Below are 20,948 nucleotides of genomic sequence, written 5' to 3'. Positions count from 1 at the left end.
ATGAAAACAGTATTCTTAATCTGCGTGTAATCACATTGCTCTGAAAAATCAAAAATTTGTTTCTTCATTATAATGCATCTAAAAATCAACAGCATATTTCTTTTTCTTTCTCGTGAAGCATAATAGGAATTAATTAGTATGAAGCTAAATAAACAAAAGGCAACCTTTAATATTTAAAATGTTTAACCAGTCACAAAATTAATATAATTGTATTTTTTATGCAACTTTTAATTTCTAACTAAAATAAAAAAAAGATACTTATAGAAAGCAAAGAACCTAATTCATATTCTTTTTAATACACATACAATTTTTTATTTACAAACCACAATTATTCAATTCATAAAATTTATAGTTAGGCAATTTCAGGAGCCCAATTTAAAGATATATACACAAAATTTCCAGCTTCATTCAATGATGCTAATACAACAGTTTTCTTCACTTGATGGTTTAGTCTACCATATATAACAATATCAGTAGCTTGAAATTCAGTTGTACTAGTTATACAGATCACAATATATAAAGCATGATACACTGACTACCAATAAGTATTTGGACACCTATGGAAATGACGATATCTGCGGTCCTAAGGTACGTCACGGATTCCGCCGGTATATATTGTGTAGGAAACAGCATCGGCTTTAGTCGCATGCAAGATGCCTCGCAGTTCGGAGCTCTCTGATTGTTAAAGGTGAAACTACACATTTATTAAGAAGGATAGGAATTACTTTTGAAAAAAAAAAAAAAAAAAAATCATAATATACGAATTTTAGGTTCTAATAAATGTTTAGGATTAAGAACTTTGAATGAAAACAGTATTCTTAATCTGCGTGGAATCACATTGCTCTGAAAAATCAAAAATTTGTTTCTTCATTATAATGCATCTAAAAATCAACAGCATATTTCTTTTTCTTTCTCGTGAAGCATAATAGGAATTAATTAGTATGAAGCTAAATAAACAAAAGGCAACCTTTAATATTTAAAATGTTTAACCAGTCACAAAATTAATATAATTGTATTTTTTATGCAACTTTTAATTTCTAACTAAAATAAAAAAAAGATACTTATAGAAAGCAAAGAACCTAATTCATATTCTTTTTAATACACATACAATTTTTTATTTACAAACCACAATTATTCAATTCATAAAATTTATAGTTAGGCAATTTCAGGAGCCCAATTTAAAGATATATACACAAAATTTCCAGCTTCATTCAATGATGCTAATACAACAGTTTTCTTCACTTGATGGTTTAGTCTACCATATATAACAATATCAGTAGCTTGAAATTCAGTTGTACTAGTTATACAGATCACAATATATAAAGCATGATACACTGACTACCAATAAGTATTTGGACACCTATGGAAATGACGATATCTGCGGTCCTAAGGTACGTCACGGATTCCGCCGGTATATATTGTGTAGGAAACAGCATCGGCTTTAGTCGCATGCAAGATGCCTCGCAGTTCGGAGCTCTCTGATTGTTAAAGGTGAAACTACACATTTATTAAGAAGGATAGGAATTACTTTTGAAAAAAAAAAAAAAAAAATCATAATATACGAATTTTAGGTTCTAATAAATGTTTAGGATTAAGAACTTTGAATGAAAACAGTATTCTTAATCTGCGTGGAATCACATTGCTCTGAAAAATCAAAAATTTGTTTCTTCATTATAATGCATCTAAAAATCAACAGCATATTTCTTTTTCTTTCTCGTGAAGCATAATAGGAATTAATTAGTATGAAGCTAAATAAACAAAAGGCAACCTTTAATATTTAAAATGTTTAACCAGTCACAAAATTAATATAATTGTATTTTTTATGCAACTTTTAATTTCTAACTAAAATAAAAAAAAGATACTTATCATCAAAGGTATATTTATCGGGTATTACAAATGTGGCCGATCCTTAAGGGTATAAAAATATTACATGGATATTTTTATACCCTTAAGGATCTAGCGATCTGAAGTACCCAAAATCGACAGTGGCCTATGTGATTAAGAAGTGGAAGGTGAGCGGTGATTGTCGGAATGGGCCCCTAGTCGGCAGACCAACAAAACTGGGAGATAGAGACAGAGGAGTGTCCAGCGAAATTCGGAAGAGCCGCACCCAACCGATGGCCCTCATCCGCGAGGAGTTTCAACAATCATCCGGGAGTATTGTTTCAATGAATACCATCCGTAAGGAAGCACATCTGCTTGGTTTTCATGGTCGTGCTGCTGCCCATAAGCCTTTGATCACAATGTCCAACCGCGCTGCTCGGTTAATGTGGTGCAAAGCACATCGAAATTGGACCGTAGATCAGTGGAAACGGGTTCTTTGGAGTGACGAATCAAGGTATACCCTTTACGGTACGGATGGCAGGGTCTGGGACTGGCGTCTACCTGGAGAACGTCTCCTGCCAGAATGCATTGTGCCAACAGTCAAGTTCGGCGGAGGTGGAATTATGGTCTGGGGGTGTTTCTCCTGGTATGGGCTGGGACCCTTGGTCCCCATTCATGGTAAGCTCAACTCCGATACCTACTGCACTATTCTGGATGACAATGTGCTTCGTATGTTGTGGCAGTTTTACGGGTTGGACCCCTGTTACTTTCAGGACGACAATGCCAGTTGTCATGTTTTGACGTTAACTGAGGCTTGGTATGGTGCCAATGGAGTTCATCAAATAGACTGGCCTGACCAGAGTCCAGACCTGAACCCTATCGAGAACCTCTGGGACGAGTTGCATCGCCGAATTCAGGGGTGCACTACCCGTGGAAAATCGGTGAAGGAACTGCTATGTCTTCTCCAAGCCGAGTGGAAGAAAATACCACTAGCTGTCATACAAAGACTTGTGGAAAGAATCCCCCGGAAGGTCCACGCTGTAATTACCTCTTGTGGAGGTTCTACCAACTATTGATTTTGAATAAAATTAGTTTTTCTTTTCTATCACAGGTGTCCAAATACTTATTGGTAGTCAGTGTATTTCAGAGGATCACCTAAATGGAAGAAGAAATTGGAAAACTTTTAAGGGGAATTGGCTTGCACTTATTATACAGTCCAAAGTCGTTAATCCGGATTCGTCGGGACTTCGGCGATTCGGATTATCGATTTTTCCGGATACTAGATCATCAGTTTAAATCTCGTAAGATGGCATGCAGAAATTCTAAAATTAAAAATATGAAACCGTAATTCATGAAATAAAGAACAATTAGGATCTAAAGGGTATCAAAATTTACAAAAGAAAAGCTTAATATTTATTTGTTTACTTTATTAATCATTTCTTTCAATGTAAGTTGTTTAAGTTGCTTCGTTTTATGTGATAATACTTTCTCTTTAATTCTATAAACAGACATAATTTCTTGTTAATTTACAAAGTTCCGCTGTTCAAGTCCCGTAATTGCTGTGCCGAGAATACCGACTAACTTGTGAATCGAAATTTTTTCGTTTTCACTAACCTCTCTGTCACCTTCTTCATGTCTTTTATCCATTTTTTGCAGCAATTCCACTTTTTATTTGATGGACATCGAAACATACTTTCGTTTTGTAGATCCTTTGGGAGCTCCAACATCGGAAATTCTATTTGACATAATCGAAAGTTCAAGTTTACTTTTATAAAATTGCTCTTACAGTCTGCAAAAAATAATAAACCGGATCCAATTCGAAGATTAAGGAACAACGCAATCATCAACATTAACTGAAATAGATAATTAGATAATTTTAGCTTATACCGTCCGTTATACATAAAACGCGCACGCGAAAACGTATTCTGCACTTGCGCACACGCATATGCGCAGTCGTAAAGGTCTTACGCGCACGCGTAAACGCCTATGCGCATGTGTCAACGCGGCGCATGCGCAGAAAGTTTTTAGCTTTGAGGTCCGGATTATAGATCATTCCGAATTATGGGTGTCCGAATTAACGACTTTTGACTGTATTAGGGAAAAGCATAAAAACATGCATGTAGATACGAATAGTTGCTGAATCCAGGATGTAATTATCAGTGTTAAAATGTTTCAACTCAGCTGTTATCTAGCCTTAGGGAAAATGATTTAACTGATAAAGTATGCTATCGAAATCAGCAGACAGTAGTACTGCCTCATGAGCAGAAAATACAGTAGAGGGAAAAAAATCTGAAGTAGAAGGTCAAGATGGAGAAGTAATTGTTAAAGGTGAAACTATACATTTATTAAAAAGGATAGGAATTCCTTTTGAAAAAAAAAAAAAAAAAAAAAAAATCATAATATACAAATTTTAGGTTCTAATAAATATTTAGGATTAAGAACTTTGAATGAAAACAGTATTCTTATTCTGCGTGGAATCACATTGCTCTGAAAAATCAAAAATTTGTTTCTTCATTATAATGCATCTAAAAATCAACAGCATATTTCTTTTTCTTTCTCCTGGAGCATAATAGAAATTAATTGGTATGAGGCTAAATAAACAAAAGGCAAGCTTTAATATTTAAAATTTTTAACCAGTCACAAGATTAATATAATTGTATTTTTTATGTAACTTTTAATTTCTAACTAAAATAAAAAAAAAAGATACTTATAGGAAGCAGAGAACCTAATTCATATTCTTTGTAATACACACACAATTTTTTATTTATAAACCACAATTATTCAATTCATAAAATTATTATACAGTTAGGCAATTTCAGGAGCCCAATTTAAAGATATATACACAATATTTCCAGCTTCATTTAATGATGCTAATACAACAGTTTTCTTCACTTGATGGCCTAGTCTGCCATATGTAACAATATCAGTAGCTTGAAATTCAGTTGTATTAGTTATACAGATCACAATATATAAAGCATGATATTTCAGAGGATCACCTAAATGGAAGAAGAAATTATGATTCCATTAAGAAGACTTATAAAACAACAAAAGAAATTATAGGCTTCAATGAATTTTTTATACTCTGTATTATAAAAAATATTCAGACACCATTTCAGTTTTAGGTCAAATGATTTTATTTTGTCAATTAATATTTAATTTGTCCATAAAGGAAATACATCAAGGCATGCTGTCAACCAAGTTCTACAAGAATCCAATAAAAAAGAATCACCTTTTACTTAGAAAGATGCTTGAAATAGGGACAAAGATCTTGGTATGCTCAGTTTTGCAGCCATTACTCTATTTCATCTTACAGATGTTCAGAGAGATAAAAGTCATAAATCTGGGATAAAAAGACAATTTAACCACTTGTGCTACGACTAAACTTCACGGTTGCAGTGCTGTGCGCTACAATATAACAAGCAGTAAAGTGTCTCATTTATGGTGCTCGGCATCTGCGAGTGCAATACATAGCTGTAACTGGAGAAATAAACAATCTCGTTGTTATGCAATGTGTGCAGCACGTTATTTTCGTTTTTGCGACAAATGCCTATTGACGTGCATGGCACGTCTTTTTAGCGCAAGTGGTTAACAATCTCATTTTACTATTAAAACATCAACCTGAATATGTTATGCAATGTAATAATGATATTGATAGAAGAGACATTGATAGCATAGCTAAATTGCCATTGGTACATATAATAATTTTGTTCATCATTTTAGGCAAAGTAACTACAAGGGTAAGCTCTATCTCTTAAAAACAATTTAATATAACAGAACTCCTACTGATTAAAATGGGAAATGATGTGGGCTCAGCCTGAATTTGACTAAAGAACACCACAAAATTATGGGAAAACATCACTAATATTGAGTTATTATACTAAACTACAATTCATTTATATGCAATAAAATTATAAGAAATATCGACACTATGTTAAAGGTCTGCATGCTAGATGGTGCTTATTCATTACAAAATTCAGTTACAGTTACAAAGCAATTTCCCAAATTAACAGAACAGTTTAGTAGGAAAAAAAAAAAAAAAAAAAAAAAGAGGTTGGTGGCTTTTGCCAATTTCATTAGACTGGTAAAATACAAATTGTGGCAGGAATTTCCTCTTTGTTTGACAAGAGAAATGCTGTTTAACACTATTGAAAAATGTAGGGCCAGATTAAAAAACTTCTAAAATGCACTACAGACCGAAGAAAAGAGTTATGACATACACTGCCTGCCAAGACATCACTTTATAATCGGTTCCAAGTTAAAAAGTGTTCCTGAGCCTGAAGTTACAAATGAGAAAATGCCCGTCTGTGAACGGTGGAAATTAGTCCCACAGATTTCCCAATCGTTTTGGAAATTGTGGCCAAAAGACTACTTGACTCAGTTGCAAATGCGCAACAAGTGGAAACTTCCCAGTGCTGATTTACGTGTGAATGACTTGGTAATAATTAAGGACGAAAATTTGCTGCCACTTAGTGGAAAATGGCAAAAGTAATTTACTCTTATAAAGGAACTGACAAAAGAGTAAGGTCAGTCAACTTAAAACTGTTTCAGAAAAGACCAATACATAAACTAGTCAGACTTCCTGTACATGACTGATTGATTTATTTTTTTCATATTTTATATTTGTATTTCTAGTTGAACTGATGATGTCATGACATCCACTGCCCTCCGAGAGATGGTGCTGGATAATTTTTCTTGTTTTTTCTGTATTGTATGTGTAGTGAGTAGGAATAAATGTCTTGTCCTGAATGGCGGTGTTGATTTTTTAATGAGTGTGGAGTGCAATTTTCGTACCCCTTTACAAAAGAGGTGAACATTTTTTGGTGTCAGGAGTGGGGTACGGTGAGAATAAGGTGGTGATAATGTGTATTGTCAAATTTTGTGTAAAAAAAATTGTGTGGTGATTTGACGATATGTGTTGCGTGGAAATCGAAAGTGAAGATGATGGTTCCACTGTGAAGATTATGGTGAGTAGTTATTTCGGTTTGTTGACATAATATTTAGTGTTAAATCCTGTTTATTAGTGTTGTGTATTGAGGTGTTCCTACCTGATAATTTGAGCTGATAGTGTCTGTGTTGAGTTTGATGTGTTCATTTTTGTGCTCATTGTGTTATAATTGTCAAGTCAGGGTTGTTGTATTTTTCTTTGAATTAAGATGAGTCTGAAGTTGCTTAAATCATTAAAAAAAGATAAAAAGATGTGTGGCGGAGGAGTCAAGATTAGTAATTCTGAGCGGGAGAAAATTGTTACTTTGAAAACTTTAATAGAAATTTCAGAAGTTTATGTAAATTATGCTGAATTTGTGCAAAATGTTATTGATAATATTCTAGAGGAAAAGAAAATGCAAAGTGAGAAACAAAAATTGGAAAACGAAATTAGATGAGAGTTAGAGAAAATACAAATCTAAAAACGTACTAGAGTTAGAGAAAATAAAAATTCTCAGTTAGAAGCGGAATTAGCTTTAGCTAACACTAGGAAAGACATACTACAAAATCTAAATGTTGAGACGGACACCGACACCTCAAATTTAATTAAAGTGTAAAAATATTAACAATTTCTGTACCTACTAAAGCAGAATCCTTTAAGCTTTCTTTCCAATCAATTGAAAGGGCTTTTACAAAACAAGTACCTGAAGATTTAAAAGCAGAAATCCTATTAAATATTTTGGGAGAGAAGGTCACTAATTTAATGGTTTATGCGAAGGAAGAAGATATAATAATTATGATAAACTAAGCCCATAATTTTAAAGGAATTTCAGCCAACTCCTCAAGAGCCCTTAAATCCTTTTCGTTCTATGCAAAAATTGTCATCTGAGAACTTTGTACAATTTGCATCAAGGTTAAGTGCATATTTTGAATATTTTTGTCAGTTGAGACATGTAAAAAATTTTAAATCGTTATATGATCTTATGGTTTCGGATAAAATATTCAGTAAACGTGATCGTGAATTGATGACCCATATAGCAGTTAAACAGGGACAAATATGGTTCGAACCCCAAACATTAGGTCATGAATGCAATATTTACTTGTCATCAAAAGGTAAACAGAAACCAAAATCCCTTTTTGCAAAATCATTTGCAGGTAACGATAATAAAATAGGCAATGGTGTGGCTTTCAGTAAATGAGCATGTTGAAATTATTTAACAAAATAACCTTTGTTTCAAATGCTTTTTTTAAGAGTGTAATGTGAAAAAGTGTAGAACCAGAAATTGTTTCTGAGGGAAGGCTCATCATTCTAAGTTTCATTTCGCTAAGCAAAATAAAGCTCTTTAGAAAGTAGAGAACGGTGGCACTGAACAAACTCAGTGCAATACTTAATTGTCAAGGTCAAGCCCAATATATAAATCATCTGTGCTGTTACTCACTTGCAGTGTATATGTTCGCTCTGTTGCTAAAACAAAATTCAATAAAACGAAGCGAATTTTATGCAAAGGCTCTGAAAGAAGTTGGTGTACGAAGTCCCTTGCAAAGTGCTTAAAACTATAATTAGTATATTCAAAATAAAGTGCTAGTGGCCAATACTATTACAGCAGCATCTCTTTCTGTTCCAAATGACTAAGTACAAAATATTATGCAGTCCCGCAGATTAGACTTAGCCGAGTGCTGTGACAGTGATATAAACATTGAGATATTAATTGGGGCAAATGTGTTTTGGCAGATTATTCAAGCCTCTTGTTTCGAAAAAATAAACCAGGAAATTACTTGCGTGCCAACGATTTTAAGGTTTGCTTTACAGGGAAGTCAAGTTGTTAGCAAGCCATATGTTAAGACTGCATTTTCAGCGAATTTTTGTGTAGCTGCTTCAGATGTTCAGGTATTGTGGGAGCTTGATGCTTTAAGAGTTAAAGCAAAAGAAGAGTTAAATGTAGTTGATAAAGCATTGATAGATATTTTTGAGAAAAATTTTAAATTCATAAATGTGAGATATGAAACTGATTTATTATGGAAGTTTAGCTACGATGAATTAGAAAATAATCAATTTTTAGCTAAAAAGCAGTTTGATGAGTTAGGAAAGGATTTTTTAAAAAAATGATTGAGTTGCTAATGAGTACAGGGAAATAATAAATGACCAAAACCAAAATGGAGTTATTGAGATATGTGAGAGAGATGAGCATGAGTATTTTATGCCTCATAGAGCAGTTGTTAGGGAAGATGAAACAACCAAAGTTCATATAGTCTTTAACTGTAGTTAAAAAATCTAAAGGTAATCTTAAGTGATTGTTTCTAAATTGTCCCAAATTTAAATCCAAATATTCTTGATTCTAAAATTTCGTAGTTATAAAATAGTGTTTAAATGGTGATATGGAGAAAGCTTTCTAAATGACAAAAATTTTTGAAAGAGATAGGAAATTCTTAAAATTTCTTTGGTACTCAGATAACCCTAGTGAAGAATATAAAATTATGAGAATGAAAAAGACTACCATTTGGATGTAAAAGTTTCCCTTTCATTTTGAGTGCTACAATAAAGCATCATATATATATATATATATATATATATATATATATATAAAGAGAGAAAAGTAAACCAAAGTCATTTGCAAATTTGATTTCGTCACTTTACGTAGACGATTTATATTATGGTGGAGTCAGAGTGAGAGAATCATTAAGTTGTCATTGGATGCTGTATCAATATTAAAGAGTGGTCGATTTAATTTGAGGAAACTGAGGTCAAGCAGTAAAGAATTAGAAAAATTGCAGATAGAAAATGGATTTAGTGTCAGCGAGATAGTGGTAGTTCAACAGCTGAAAGTCCTAGGGTTGAATTGGAATCCTGAGAGAGATGAGCTATCATTGGAGGTGAAGGGTTTGGTGGATTCGTAGAAAATACTGTGATGCACTAAAAGATGTGTTTTACAAACAGCTGCAAGAATCTTTGATCCTATTGGTTTGAGTGCACCATTTGTGATATGGATAAAGTTATTGTTGTTACAGGAAATTTGGGAGAGAGTGTGTGATTGGGACGAAGAATTGCCGAAGGACTTGCAACAAAGTGGATAATGTGGTGTAACGAAATTGGAAAACTAATAGATGTTACTATTCCGAAATATTGTTTTCTGGATTGTGAGAATGAGCAATCGGAAGTACAAGTGTTTCATGAAGCTTCACAAAGTGCTTATGAAACAGTTGTTTATTTTAGATAGTGTGAGAGTAATGCGAGTTAGAGAGTACGCTTTACAATGTCGAAGAGTAGAATGTCACCATTAAAAAAACCAACACCGCCACAGTTGGAGCTAATGGCCATGGTAATAGGTGCTAGAGGTGGGAAATTACCTTGAGAGTGTTTTCAAGGATAAAATTGGAAGAATAGTGTTTTGAAGTGATTCTTGTATTAGGCTGCATTGTGTGAAGGGAAGTGCGAAGAGATGGAAACAGTTTGTTGCCAACCATATTGTGGAAATTCAGGAAAGATTGAGTCCAAGTGATTGGTACTATTGTCTGTCTGATGATAATCCTACAAATTTTCTTACTAGAGGAATCTCGGCTGAGAAGTTGGTATTTAATGAAAAATAGTAGTCAGGTATAATTTGGCTTCGGAAAAGTTTTGAGAGTTGGCCTAAACAGTGAGTTAGAGGGTTACCAAATGTAGTCAGTGTGGAAAGACTAAGAGAGCAAAGAAAAAACTCTGTCAAATGTTTTGTAGTTCAGTTGGAATTAGTTGAGCAGCTTTGGAACAAATTCTCAGTTTGGAGCAAAATGCAGAATTGTCGCTTGGTGTTTAAGGTTTATAAGAAATGTGAGGAGGGATAGGATTTTGACACCCTTCTTAGAAAAAAGTGAACTAAAAGAAGCATGTGATATTATAATCAAACTAGTCCAAAGAACATATTATAAAAAGGAAATAGCTACTTTAGAGAAAGCGAGAGCGTTAAAGAAAAGTTCTTTAATTTCTCTAAATCTGTTCTTAGACAACAATGGCATACTACGTGTAGGAGGATATTTAAGAAATGCCAGCTTACCAGAGTCTGTGAAACATCAAATAATATTGCCTAAGAATCATCCTATTACAAAATTATTAGTGCCATTTTATCATCTTAATTATATGCATGCAGGAGTATAATTAGTTAACTCTGCGATGAAATAACAGTATTGGATTATAGGAGTAAAAACTGCAATACGCATAGAAATAAGAGAGCGCGTAATCAGTCCCAGATTTTGTTTCGAGTTTTCAAAACAAATTATGGCTGACTTACCTTCTGTGAGAGTGAATCCCGGAAGATCATTTCTTAGATCTGGTACTGACTTTTCAGGACCATTTTTGATCAGCCCTAAACATGATAGAGGAGTTAAACCATTGAAAATGTATGTGTGTGTGTGTTTGTGTGCTTTGAAACGAAAGCTGTTCATTTAGAACTTCTTAGTGATCTTAGTGTTCAGGCATGTATTGCAGCTCTAAAACGATTCATCGGACGACGAGGAAAGCGAACTGAAATATTCAGTGCTTGTGGAACGCACTTTTATAGATGCAAAGAATTACTTAAAAGCATGCACAATAGAGGCATTTGAGACTTAGTTGACCAATGAAGGCGTTAAATGGACAATGAAAGTTCCATCATCCCCTCATTTTGGTGGCCTATGGGTGGGTGCTGTTAAATCGATAAAGTTTCACATGAGACACGTCATATGATCACAGATCCTCTGACAAGAAGAATTTTTAATGTGTCTAGTGGAGATTGAAGCCATACTTAACTCCCATTCTTTAGCAGCTGCTTCTGAGGACCAAAATGATTTTTCTGTCATTACACCGGGTCAATTTATCATTGGTTCCGAGTTAAAAAGTGTTCCCAAGCCTGATGTTACAAATGAGAAAATGCCCATCTGTGAATGTTGAAAAATAGTTACACAGATTTCCCAATCGTTTTGGAAATCGTGGTCAAAAGACTACTTAACTCAGTTACAAATGCGCAACAAGTGGAAACTTCCCAGTGCCGATTTACGTGTGAATGACTTGGTGCTAATCAAGGATGAAAACTTGCCACCACTCTTAAGCGGAAAATGGCAAAAGTAATTTATACTTATACAGGAACTGACAAAAGAATAAGGTTTTCAACTTAAAAACTGTTTCAAGTGAAATGAAAAGACCAATACATAAACTGGTCAGACTTCCTGTAAATGACTAATTGATTTATTTCTTTTATGTTTTATATTTATATTTCTAGTTGAGCTGACAATGTCATGGGGGCCCAGAGTGTTATGACATCCACTGCCCACCGAGAGATGACGCTGGATAATCTTTCTCGTTTTTCTGTATTTATAATATATGTGTAGTGAGTAGGAATAAATGTCTTGTCCTGAATGGCGGCATTGATTTCTTAATGAGTCTGCAGTGCAATTTCCGCACCCATTTATGAAAGAGGTAAACAGAGAGCAATATATATAACAAGCAAAAATTACATAGCTTTCCTAAAATATCGTCTAACCTTTAAATTTACTAAATAAGCTGAAAGATTAAATATGAAGTTTTTAAAATTATAAACGATAACAACCAAAATGTGTAGATCACTGTTAAAGCGAAAGATTCTGATATTTAATGAGCTATTAAAAGCATTCCTTAAATGGCTAGAAAACAACAACAACAACAAAAAAAAAAAAAAAAAATTTTTTTTTACTTTCAAGGCCTTTTTGAAATAAATTCCACCTTTTCATATATTAGCTATTTTTTCTCCACAACATCGCAGCAGATTCTGCTTTTCTAGTTTTAATTCAATGTGCTTAAAATGTGTGTATGTGGTGCTGATGCTTCATACCTATTTTAAAATTTTGTTTATGTTTAGAGTGTAGCTAATGTGTTATGTTTCATCAAGCATGTAAGTTGCCCCTGATTATGTTACATAAATAAAGGCTTAATATTAAAAATAAGTTTAATTACTGTCCCTGAAACTCTTGACTGAACTCTAATTTTAACTTTTGCCCACACATTACCAAAATATATAAATTTCTCTCTCTTATACATCTTAGTATAATTTATTAACAACATGACATAAATTTATTTTTCATATACACTTCCATTTATAACTTTTCATTTCCTATATCTATACTTTGAATTTCTGCAAACCTTTTGGAGTCTTACAAGGACTGACCTGATAGTTAATGACACCTAAAATTACTAAACTGTTATCACCAGCATGTGAAGGAATTAGTATCCTTGCACATCGCAGAATTATGTTCCTAAATTTTGAATATGATAAACTTTCTCATGTAATGATAAAAGTACAGGGAAAAGAAGCGGAAAAAAAAAAAAAAAAAAAAAAAAAAAAAAAACTACTGGCTAACAGACAAATATTTCACCTGGGTCTTCACAATATTTTCATATATTAATCAAAATTTAAACAATATTGACAGAGGTAAGTGGAAAACATCAAAATCACACAAGGAAATGAATTAAATATACAGAAGGGAGAGCGAGAGAGAAGAAACATTAGCAATTAGAGTAACTCTCACTTATAAATTGCACTTTAATCATAGACTCAATTATGTATTGCAAATATTTTGTCTGTTTAACTTACGATTAAAAAAATCTTTTTTATCATATCATTTTACAGTTTGTAGCGTCAAAGTCTTTTGGACAATCAAGATTTTTAACATGTCCTTTCAAAATATATTCATCTTTAGTTGTCCAGTGGATATTTTATGCCAATGATCTTTCTCATCAAAACGAATACAACTTTTACATCTCTTCTGCAATAATTTGTTAAGCTATTTGACAGAAATTATGTTAATATTAACTGTAATTTACACTGCTCAAAAAAAAAAAAAAAAAAAAAAAAAGGGGGGGACAGTGCTATATCTCCTGTTTTACTGGGCTGATTGACAAAATTCAAACTGCGTTCTTTATGTCTCGAAAGCGCGACTTAGGATATATATTAGATTTATATATAGCACTATTCTAACATAGGTATTTTGACACAAAATCAGACTTTTTCTGAAATAACATACCAATTTTTTTCCATATTTCGATTCTACGACTCAAATTATGCCAGAATACCAAGTTTTGTAAAAAATCGTACGACTAGTTTTTAAAATATTAGCTCTCAAAATTTTAGCTCCTCAATGTTAATTGAATATGGCAAATATTTATTAATATCTCTTTTTTTATTAAACTTTTTTTATTTTTTCTCTCACATTTTGAAATTTAGGTTCATTCCAAATAAAATTTACCCATTTTTTGTGTTTTATTTTTTAAATTTCTATTTTTAAATAATTTTTATAAATTTTTCGAAAAAAATTTTGAATTATAACCTAAAAAATTTTTACCATCATCATAAAGTAGGTGTATTTTTAAGCATATTTGCAAAAAATTAGACTTTTTTATTCAAAATTTTCTAAGATATACACGAATTTACATATTTTCGCGTTTTGAAATTTGGCATCTTTTTTTTGAGCGATAATAACGCCAAATGTGATCTATGGATTTTTGTTACACTGAATTGCCACAGCTATTTTTAACCTTAAATTTCAAGTAAAATTTTACGGAGAATTAATTATATGAAATTTTTTCCCTCAATAAGGCGTAATAAATATTTATTAATACTATATGAAAAGCTATTTTTTTTAAAATTATAGATGATAGTATTCAAATTTTAACAATGTTTTTAATTTGTCTCTTTCTTCCTTTTTTTTAAAAAAATAAGAGTAAATTTTTACCTTCGGCGTTTTATCGTCTGCTACTTTACTTCGTTTAAATCGAATTGTCTAAAACTGAGAATTTTCATTTAACGTTTATTGGAATTTTATGAAAATATTTTATGACATTAACTGCAAAATTTATTTCTAAACAAACTGCTGCTTTTGAAGTGGCTGCAAGAGCAGCAGATACTATCCTCCACATTCTTAAAGCACAGTATATTTTTATAGAAACACAAGATTTAGAATAATCATTTTTATAAAAGTCAAATTGTGATATAAACATAAAACCCTCTAGAGACTGAATTGATGGAAGTTCAATGGTTATGTAGAAATGATCTGCAGCTACTTAATTGCTGGATAAGTCAGCAGGTTCTGTGGACAAGTAAGAATAATTATATAAACGACACCCAACATTCTGGATTCAATTAACGACGAGGATACGATGTTTATTAATGAATTTAAGAAGTTTTAAAACATAAAAAAAATCACCTAATTTTTTATCCTAAAATGTATTTTTGTGCGTAGCGTATTTTAATTATATCTTTAAAATTCTAATTTAGAATGTAATTGTCAAGAACTGAACATCAGTAATATAATAAGTAATTATTACGGTTATTAATAAATCCTTCTTATAAAGTAACTGCAAAGCGTATTTTAATTATATCTTTAAAATTCTAATTTAGAATGTAATTGTCAAGAACTGAACATCAGTAATATAATAAGTAATTATTACGGTTATTAATAAATCCTTCTTATAAAGTAATTGCAAATATTTCAAAAAGCTTTCTGTCTGAATAGAAATATTTTTCTATGCAAATATTTTAAGTTTTATATTAGTCAAGATTGCACACGATATTATTTATTTACACTTCAATTCTTACCGTCAGCTCTAGTAGAAGTTACAAATCAATTATATTTAATTAAGGATTGGATTGGATTGGATTATTTAATTATGGCAAAGCACACGATGGTTATCTGCCTAAAGGGAGGGATTCCTTCGTGGAGGATTTTCTAAGAGAAACTGGCTCGTATATACGTTACACATGGGGAAAACCACGAAAATGCCCATGCAGCCAGCCAGTTTGTAGGATTCGAACCTCAGACCGAACTACCAGTGTTCAGCATTTTTACCGCTCGGCCGCTTGTGGGCTATTTAATTAAGGAATGACCACCTAAGTTTAGAAACAGCGTACTGTAAGAGCAATTCAATTACTGGCGCCGTATCTTTCCTGTTACTCCCATTAAACTACTAAACTAGGTTAGTTGGTTATTTGAACATAGGAGCTATTTGATTAAGATGCTTTCATAGAGAACCTTTCCAAAGAGAACCTAGAAAATTACAAAAACCAAACATGCAGCCTGGGTTAAACTTTGCAACAAACAATTAGTATTTAACAATTTAGCCAATGTAGGATACTTATAATCATTTGTGAAATCATCTTTTAAATTAAAAACTTTAGACCAATATTTATCAATTGTACACTTGACTTGATTTCCACTTTCATCAGATGTGTAGAGCATTTCCTTGGTGATATCAATATCACTCTGGTATAACCTTATTTCAGCTTCTACTTTTGACTTTTCATTATCACTAAAAATATGGGACATAAAAGATGATAATTTTTCAAAAGCTAATATTGTACTGGTCTTAGCTCTGGATCTAATGCTGTAAAACTAATTAGATATGAATTTTTAAGGGGTAATTTCTGTTTCATATACTGTGCTGTATTAGTATAAGCTTTCATCAGAGAAATTTGGAATTCTTTTGCTATTGGATGATTTTTTGATAATTTCTTCAGGAGAGTGGAAGATTCTGCACCAGTAAATATTACTTTGCTAGGTAGAAGGAATTCTGGATTTGTGACATCAACCTTTAATAAATCGTTATAAGTTGTGCACTCTATATTTTCTGGCTTCATAAAAAAAAAGAGAAAAATTTTGCCATCAATTGATAAATACTGGAATGTATTAAATGAAGCATCGGTTTTTTTTGTTTCAAATAATTTAATATATGTGTTGAACTCTGGTAATACTGCTGAATATAATGCCATATGCAATAAAGTTTTGTTTTGCATAACAAATAACGCATTTAGTATTCTTTTTTTTCCGAGCTAAAGCATCCTTTGTGAGTTGTTGGGAATGCAAGCAAGAATACACCCCTTCAACAATTTTTTTCTGAGCTGCAGAAATATTTCTTTTATTGTATACAGTTTCAACATAAGAAAAATAATCCCCTTTATCAGTTTTATCCAAGTAGTGAAAATAAAATGCAATAAGAGCATCCCACAGATCTTTGATTCTTTCTAAAACACATAAAATGTACACCCACCTATGGTCTGGTCTCTTCAAGGGCTTAAGTTTTTTAATGGCAAGGGATTCACAGATTTTGAAAAAATTTTCTCTTTTACTGCAGCTTTTCATATCAAAATAGATGTCATCAAATAAATCTTCTAAGTATCTATCAAAACATGAAGCAAATTTTTTTGCACAGTTATTAGTGGTGTGACATGTGTCACCATCAATATCTAATAAGTGGGGTGCTTTGTTTGATCGTAGTCTGGTTTCAACACCCTTTTTTTTTTCCAGGCATGGTGTTACATGAGTCCATTAATACACTAATTAAGTTTGCCCATGGAATATTATTATCTTCAATAGTATTAACAACTGCTTTAAAAACAGCTTCTGAATTGCAAAATTCCATCTTTAGAGATGCAAAATGATGAACTACAACTTCATTTTGATTGTTGTCATAAAACTGCACCAATATTGCCAGTATACTTTCTTGAGCATTGCTAGTACTTTCATCCAAATTTAGAGAAAATGGAGTCTCCTTTAAAGTTTTAATGATATTTTCCTTAATAGTTTTTGCGAGCCCATATTTCATCTTATAACATGCAGTAGTCCTAGACATTTCCAACGAGTTTAGAGCTGTCTGATCGCGGCACAACTGTTTGCAGAGTTCAATTAAATTGGGAGCTACATTGAAAGAAAGAGAATTCTCGGCGATAAACGAAGTTATTAATACCTCTTGGCGTGCTTTTCTTGTCACTATATTCAATGGCCGAACATCAGACTCCAGTAAGTCATTAGTATTTTTTGAATTATAATTACTTAAAGTCATTGAATGTCTAATACACTTTGAATATTTTATGTGCGTCACAGTTTTAGAATGATTTGTGAAAGCCTTGAATCCTTCCTAACCATACTTCAGCAGTGAGTTACAAAAAACACAATATGCTTGTCCAGCAACATTTATTTTCTTGCACCATGTGCCGATGGTATCCCCATTACCATCTCTCCGTTCAATCCAATTCCACCTAAATGCATTCCGTACACCTTCTTCTAATTGTATAATATCACTATTTATATCGAGAAATTTCATAGTGAAATTCTCTTGCGTACATAAATAAAAAATATTTCAATAAACGAAACGAAAAATTTACACATGAATCAATAAATGGAACAAAAATTTTACACAGCGGAGAAAAAAAAGTTGAGAAGCGATCAATAACAAATAGCTAATATGGCGAAAAATCCCCCTTCTCTACTTATTGGCACCACGCCAGGAGAGATAAGACCTTTGAACCCAGAGTCACGTGATCGCACATCTGGTCGAACGAAGTCTCTCCCTTTTTTTTCTGCCGCGCCTACTTGCCGAAAAGAATCCAGAAGAGAATGTCCGAGAACCGGGGGAAAGAGTCATAACTCGCAATAAGGAAAGAACAAAAAAGAAGTTTTTTCCCCCTTTTCACGTATTATCACTGCCTTTGGAGAAAGAAAGGAAAAGTTTTCACCACACACACTGACCTTGCGTTTTCTGCTTTCAAAGCAAACAAAATTACCCAGATCAAAATAAATAATTCATTATTATTCCTACTTCCTTTTGAACGACGATCCCTGGAATTTCTGGGTATCAAAGTTCAAAATCCCCGGAATTCTGGGGCTTTCCCGGAGCACAAACACCCCTGTGAATACAATTTTCGTTCCTCTGAGGCATTTGAGATTCAGGATCCAGGATAGAGAAAAGGTCTGAGCATTTGAAAACTACTGAAAATTATTTTAAATAGAAAATTTATTAAAAAAATTATGGTCCTGAATCTCAAATGTCTCAAAGAAATGAAACTTATATTCGGAACTCATTGATCAACTTGGTTTTGGGCTTCAAAACACTTTTCCCTTGATAAGTTCTGTTTGAAGCATTAAAGTGAGGAAATCAATATTTCATATTTAATTTCTTATTTATTATATCATGCTTTCAATTTTGCTTGTATTACCTCTGGGTTCAACTTCCTTTCAATACAAAATGATTAGGACCATTGGAAAGAAATTGTAAACTAGCATTTAAGCTCCAACTACTTCCTTAAAAAAAAAAAAAAAAAAAAAAAAAAAAAAAAAAAAAAAAAAAAAAATTATTACTTTTGGACCTGCAGCAGTTGCACAGATTGCCTCTTAGTTTTTAAACTGTTTTAAAATATTTTAAGAAAGCTTTGTCAACTGTCTATTGAGCTTAAAAGTATATATATAAAAGATTAAGTTAAAGGATTAGAAATTATGACTATCCTATCTGAGGAAAAGGTATAGGGAGAGGAATATTAAAGAAGTCTGAAAAGTAAAAGTGTAAATTTAGATTAGTGAAATATAATCATCTAAGCTTTTTGTACGGAATGTTAAATCTTGTTAAAACAATGGTGAAATCATTAAAATTAAAGAAGCTAAGTAAAAATAATAAATGGAAAAAATAATAATTCTCCTTATTTAGTGCTCTAAACAGAACTCATATGGGGTAAGCATTTAAAATATTAAACTGGATTGATAAGTGAGTGCTGAATAACCTGTTTTGTCCATCTCGATGCTGTAAAACTTCAAACCATTGTAAATTAATTTGCTTTTCGAAAAAAGCGTTTCTCAGGTGGTCTTATGTTATTCACTTAAGTTATGAATCCTTTACAGGTAGTCAAACATACTATTAAGAAAGGGCTGTCTTGTAAACTTGAAGTCCTATCTAATTTTACTGTAAAAATTTTACTTGTGATAAAAAATGCAATTAATCTTTTTTGGTGCTACAAATTTAAGCAACGTAACGAAAAATGAAACAAAAATATTATAAGCTGAAAAAACTAACTACTGTAGTTCATGATGCTCGTCTCAAAATGGCATGAAGATATTTAACAGAAATGCAAGTATAAGGGGAGGTTGCTAAATTCTTTGGTTTGAATATGGCTGGGCTGGGTTACCATAACAAGAAACCTACAACAACTGCAGGGGAAAAAAAAAAAAAAAAAAGAAGGGTCCAAAACTGTGTTTTTGGCAAGCCCTTGGTTAAAAAATTTTCAGTCCAATCATGTTTAAAATAAGCTGGGGATAGCTTCCAGGGATTATGCAAGGTTGTTTTGAAGACAAAATGGCAGCTGCTTTTAAATGTTAAAACTTTGATTTAAACTAATTCTTGCTAAAAGCAGAGGAAATAATGAAAAGTGCAAGTAAAAAGGATTAAAGTCTTTATGAAAACAAGCGATAATAAATCTTTGAAAAGAAATTGTTCTTTTGTCACTAGTACGATAGATACCAGATTAGTTTTTCCTAAAACCAAACACTGAGAAAGTACATACATATTTTACAAGAGATTAACTATATCTAACTATCTCTAGATTTAACTATATCTAGAGGTTATATTTTACAAAATATTAATTACATATGAACATTAAATTACTAGTAATAACCATCCTACTTGACCCACCTCTTGGTTGAGGACAAAATGATTATATCATTGTAAACATGTAACTTAAAAACTGTAGTTTATGCCTGCTTTTTTTTTAATGTTTTGCAAATTTTAAATTTTGGAGTGCTGTTTTCTATACGAAGATTTTTTTTAAAGTTAAACTTCTTGAAAAAACTAAATTCATTGCAGACATTTTTTATTCTTATGAAACTGAGTGTGAGTAGTATTAAGTATCACTTTTTTAGAGATTTCAGAATACCAGTTATTTAGTTTAATGGTATTGAAATCAAATTCTTTATTTCAATTTTTATTATTATTTCGAAAATTTTATCATATATTTTTAGTTTTTTGTAATCAAGAATACATAGTAACTGATATTTTCTTGTTGAAGGTTAGTTTTATTTAGACAAGGAGAACAGATATTAGTTGTCTCGATTTTTCTCAAAATTATTAATTGCTAAGGTATCATCAACATATCTAAAAATATTTGGAAAATAAATCCACTGGTCTTTATTTAGTGCTTTTTGGGAATGATATTCTTTATTAAAGAGATACTGAAATGCCAAAAATTAGAGCCCATATGGATACCGTTCATCTGTTTGTAAACAGTATTATTAAATTTGATGTAGTTGTGATATAGCACGTTTTTCAAGGTAAATTGTCCAGTTTTCTTCTGACACTATTGTAAGAATCTCTGGAAATAATGTAAGTAGTGTTAAGTGACTATTGAAAATAGTCGTTTTGAAAGTGTAGTAGCAATTCATATTTTTAATTTCAAGATTTT

At 32.1% G+C, this 20,948-nt stretch overlaps 1 protein-coding gene across 3 annotated transcripts in view; it reads right to left on the bottom strand.

The window, feature by feature from the left end:
- The window catches only part of Tsen34 (tRNA splicing endonuclease subunit 34), a 269,041-nt gene that overhangs the window by 140,067 nt on the left and 108,026 nt on the right, over positions 1–20,948 (bottom strand). Inside the window, exon 6 of one of the 3 annotated variants that reach the window (XM_085823677.1) lies at positions 274–4,820. The exons of the other annotated variants lie outside the window; for them this stretch is intronic. Within the exon in view, the coding sequence (XP_085679803.1) occupies positions 4,630–4,820 (191 nt within the window). The 3' untranslated portion in view covers positions 274–4,629. Of the gene's footprint in view, positions 1–273; positions 4,821–20,948 lie in introns of those variants that run through there. 3 annotated transcript variants of the gene reach the window in all.

Source organism: Stegodyphus dumicola, chromosome 9 (assembly GCF_044657685.1).
Source record: "Stegodyphus dumicola isolate Sdum_Otavi_A_Nest chromosome 9, ASM4465768v1".
Lineage (NCBI taxonomy): Eukaryota > Metazoa > Arthropoda > Arachnida > Araneae > Eresidae > Stegodyphus > Stegodyphus dumicola.
The sequence above is the reverse complement of the archived record's forward strand: the minus strand, read 5'-3'. Positions and strand labels throughout refer to the sequence as shown.